At 44.8% G+C, this 3,872-nt stretch overlaps 1 protein-coding gene across 1 annotated transcript in view; it reads left to right on the top strand.

Annotated features, from left to right (window-relative positions):
- The window catches only part of LOC107082674 (kelch-like protein 10), a 5,200-nt gene extending 1,613 nt beyond the window's left edge, over positions 1-3,587 (top strand). Inside the window, exons 2-5 of the mRNA XM_015371460.1 lie at positions 430-916; positions 1,051-1,644; positions 2,862-3,011; positions 3,093-3,587. Of these exons, the coding sequence (XP_015226946.1) occupies positions 430-916; positions 1,051-1,644; positions 2,862-3,011; positions 3,093-3,410 (1,549 nt within the window). The 3' untranslated portion in view covers positions 3,411-3,587. The remainder of the gene's footprint in view (positions 1-429; positions 917-1,050; positions 1,645-2,861; positions 3,012-3,092) is intronic.
- The last annotated feature ends 285 nt before the right edge of the window (positions 3,588-3,872 follow it).

Below are 3,872 nucleotides of genomic sequence, written 5' to 3'. Positions count from 1 at the left end.
ATCAGCTTTACCTCGGACAAAATCTTTGGATTTAATGTTGTTCATAACTTCGCAGTCCGCTAATCCGTGACCTGTGCTTTAAACCGAAGCCAAGAGTAACGAGTGACGTTTGTTTTAAAAATCTAAGGAATAGAAAGTAAAGATACTTGTGTGAAAATGTAATGAGTAGAAGTCAGAAGTAGGGGGAAAAATAAGTAATGGAGTAAAGTATAGATACCTAAAAAGTGTACTTAAGTACAGTAACGAAGTATTTGTACTTCGTTACTTGACACCTGTGCATACTATCCTAGATTGTGATTAGGGTGGATGTTCAGACACAGCCCTTCTGTTTGTCGAAATCCCAAAAAACGACACCCTTGTTGTTAGTTGTAACCTGACAAAAGGAGTGGCGTAAAATCTCTCTTCGTATGTCTGATCTTGATCCCACAGGGATCTGTTTCTCAGGAAACAATCAACAGAGCAGCAAGTCTACAGCTTCTCCAACGTGTCATCCCATATCATGGAGCTCATCCTGGAATACGCATACACCTCCTGTGTTGAGCTGACGGAGGACACTGTGGAGGAGCTGTTGGAAGCAGCGGACTACTTCGCCATCAGTGGCGTCACGCAGGCCTGCTGCGACTTCCTTCAGCAGAAAATCTCCTCCAAGAACTGCATCAACACCTGGAAGCTGGCAGAACTCCACGAATTCCTTGATCTAAAGAAAATGGCCTACTTCTACATCCTGGAACACTTTGAAGAGGTGGTGGAGCTCTGTGCTGATTTCCAGCTGCTCTCTGTGATGCGGCTGGTAGACCTTATTGAAAGGGCCGAGCTGAACGTGAGAAATGAGAGTTTTGTGTTTGAGGCCATCCTCCGCTGGGTGAAGTTTGCCCCTGACAAACGCAGGCGTCACATGGAGATACTTTTGAGTAAAGTAAGTGAATGTTGGGGGCTTTAAAAATCATCTTACATCTGGTACACTTTGAGGTGCCCCAGAAATTCAATGTCTGAATGCTTTTTTTTTTATATGATCATTACCAGCAACCTCTTCCTCTTGTCTTTATTTAGGTCCGTCTGATACTACTGCCGACTACTTACTTGGCTAACACTGTCTGCAAAGAGGATCTTGTTAGGAACAATAAACACTGTGTGAATATGGTGGTCAGAGTAATAAAGATCCTCCGGCAGCACGGCTTGAGGAGACCACTGTCCTCCTACCGTCTGCCCGCTCATGTGCTGCTGGCAATTGGGGGCTTTGAAGAAAATTATCCCTCTGGCAAGATTGACCTGTACAACGTGCGAACAGACAGCTGGAGTACAGCGTATGAGAACACACTGGCTTTCCCACAGTTCTGTGGCTGCATTTACTCTAAAGGAAACATCTACTTCATTGGCGGGTCTAAAGATAACATCTGTCTGAACTCTGTGACAAGTTTCAACCTCGCCACCAAAACTTGGAAAGAGGTGGGGACGATGCACGATGCTCGATGTTATTTAAGTGTGGCCATGCTCGACGACCAAATTTATGCAATGGGTGGCCACAACATGGTAATCACCTTAAATACTGCAGAAAGATTTAACCCTGACACCAACCAATGGACTCTGATCGCACCAATGCAAAACCGTAGGACCGACGCTGCATCTGCTGCTTTGCACGGCAAGGTAAGTAGATCAGTTATCAGGAGAAAAAAATCAAGGCTTGATCTGTGATTTTATCACCTGGGGATCTTTCATGGATACATTTAGACTTTGAGTGTGTTCTGCCTGGATAAGTCTGCAGTTATCCCTCCTTAACAAGTTCAGTTTATAGCCTGCAAACTGCTTTTTCTATTTTATCTGGCCATCTTTGACACAAAGATGACCAGATGATAGAACCATCCAACCATCCCTTTTCTTACACGCTTAATCCCAAGCACGGTCGCTAGGGGTGCTGGTGCCTATCTCCAGCTGTCATCAGGCGAGAGGCAAGGACAGGCCATTCCATCGGAAACATAGAGACAAACAACCATTCACTGACACACTCACACCTAAGGAGAATCTAGAGAAACCAATTAACCTAACAGTTAGCTGGGTTCTCTCCGGGTACTCCGGAGAGAACCCACGCATGCTCAGGGAGATCATGCAAACTCCATGCAGAAAGACCCCAGGCCGGGAATCTAACCTGGGACCCTTCTTGCTGCAAGGCAGTGCTACCCACTGCCCCACTGAGCCGCCGATAATAGAACCATTTTTGATCATGTTAAACATATAGGTGTAACAAAAAGGTAAACGCTGCAGAAATCTGTTGAGGATAAAATATCTCTTCCAGGGATGACATCATGCCTTGGTGTCTTCTTTTGCTATAAAGATGTCAGAATATTAAAAATTAAGAAGGGGAAGCCAACCTAAAATACTTAGAATAAACTTAGAATTAAACCATCAAGTATGGCTTCATTGCAGAAAATGCATTAAATGTTTTGAACTTTTGATAATCTGTCTCCTTAAATCAGGTGTGTAAATGGTGACAGAGATGTTCATGTGGTTTAGGGTCATGTTTATGAGCAATGGCAGAACAGACCAAGATTTTTTTAAGGCAGGGTCCACCCTCAGTAGCGAGAGTTTAGTCCCATCTAGAAAGGCTTTCGACAATGCACCAGTCAACAGCAAAGTCCATATTTTTCTCATTCTCAGTGAAGCAAACCAGTTTCTGTCTCAGAGAATGGGTTCCTGACCAAAACCCTTAACCCCACACTGCTCCCTGGGGGTCACACAATGGCAGCCCACTGCTCCCAAAGGGGATGGGTTAAATGCAGAGGGTGAATTTCCCCATTGTGGGACAATAAAAGGGATTTACATTAATAAAATTAAAGCATTTTCTAACATTCTTCCTCCTCCTTCAGATATACATTTGTGGTGGATTTACTGTAGTTGGCAAGTTGTCTTCTTGTGAGGTCTACAACCCCGACACCGACCAGTGGACCTTTATCACTCGAATGGAAAGCGGTCGATCGGGAGTAGGTGTCATTGCCTACAACGATCAGCTCTATGTGGTAAAGAGAGTCAAAGAAACTAGTTGTTTTAAATTCAACTGTGGCTTTTCTGATTCTAAATTTGCCGTTTTCTTTTTTCAGCTTGGTGGCTGCGATGATAGAAGAGTCATATCTGAGGTTTTGGCTTATGACCCCTCGTTTCAATGTTGGCACACATTGACTCCCATGGTGCACCCCCGCAGAGCCTTTGGTGTGGTGTTGTTGGAGGACCAGCTGTATGTAGTGGGTGGTCTAGCTGAAGATGATGAAGTGGCGACCGCTGAAGTCGAGCGCTATGATTGGAAGACAAAGACATGGAATATTGTCCAGGACCTCCAGGTTCCCCGCGGGGCCATCAAATGCTGCACGGTGGAGCGAATCCCCCATGCTACTGCCATCCTGTCCCAGGCAGACAAGTAAATAAATGTTGAGAATGCTTCATGGCACACCTAGCAGATGTTCTTCCTCGGTAGCAACACCATGCTTGGTTTGTGAAGAAACCAAACTGTTATGATCTTGGCACCATAGACCTGTCTTTTCTCCTGTTTCACTTATCTGTTTTTGCCCATGCTGATTAACCTGACTCCGCCAGATGGATTTGCTGGAAACTTTTCGTTGAAGTAATTTTGGGAAGGGGCGAAATTACTGGTTAGCTGATTGGCCTATGTTGGTGATAGACGGGCCAAATAAACCAGTCAGATCAGCGAAGCATATGACGTACTAACAGAGCGACGACGAAAACACAACCACAAGCCAGGCTACTCTTGCTGAAACCAGTCGGGAGAAGAGCAAAAACATCTTTTCCTCTGAGAAAAGCCTCCAGAGCAGTGTTTTGCTCTTCTTTCAGTGAAGAAATACTGGACTGTCTCAGAAAATTAGAAT

The sequence above is a fragment of the Cyprinodon variegatus genome, unplaced genomic scaffold (assembly GCF_000732505.1).
Source record: "Cyprinodon variegatus isolate N-32 unplaced genomic scaffold, C_variegatus-1.0 Scaffold58, whole genome shotgun sequence".
NCBI classification, from domain to species: domain Eukaryota; kingdom Metazoa; phylum Chordata; class Actinopteri; order Cyprinodontiformes; family Cyprinodontidae; genus Cyprinodon; species Cyprinodon variegatus.
The sequence above is the reverse complement of the archived record's forward strand: the minus strand, read 5'-3'. Positions and strand labels throughout refer to the sequence as shown.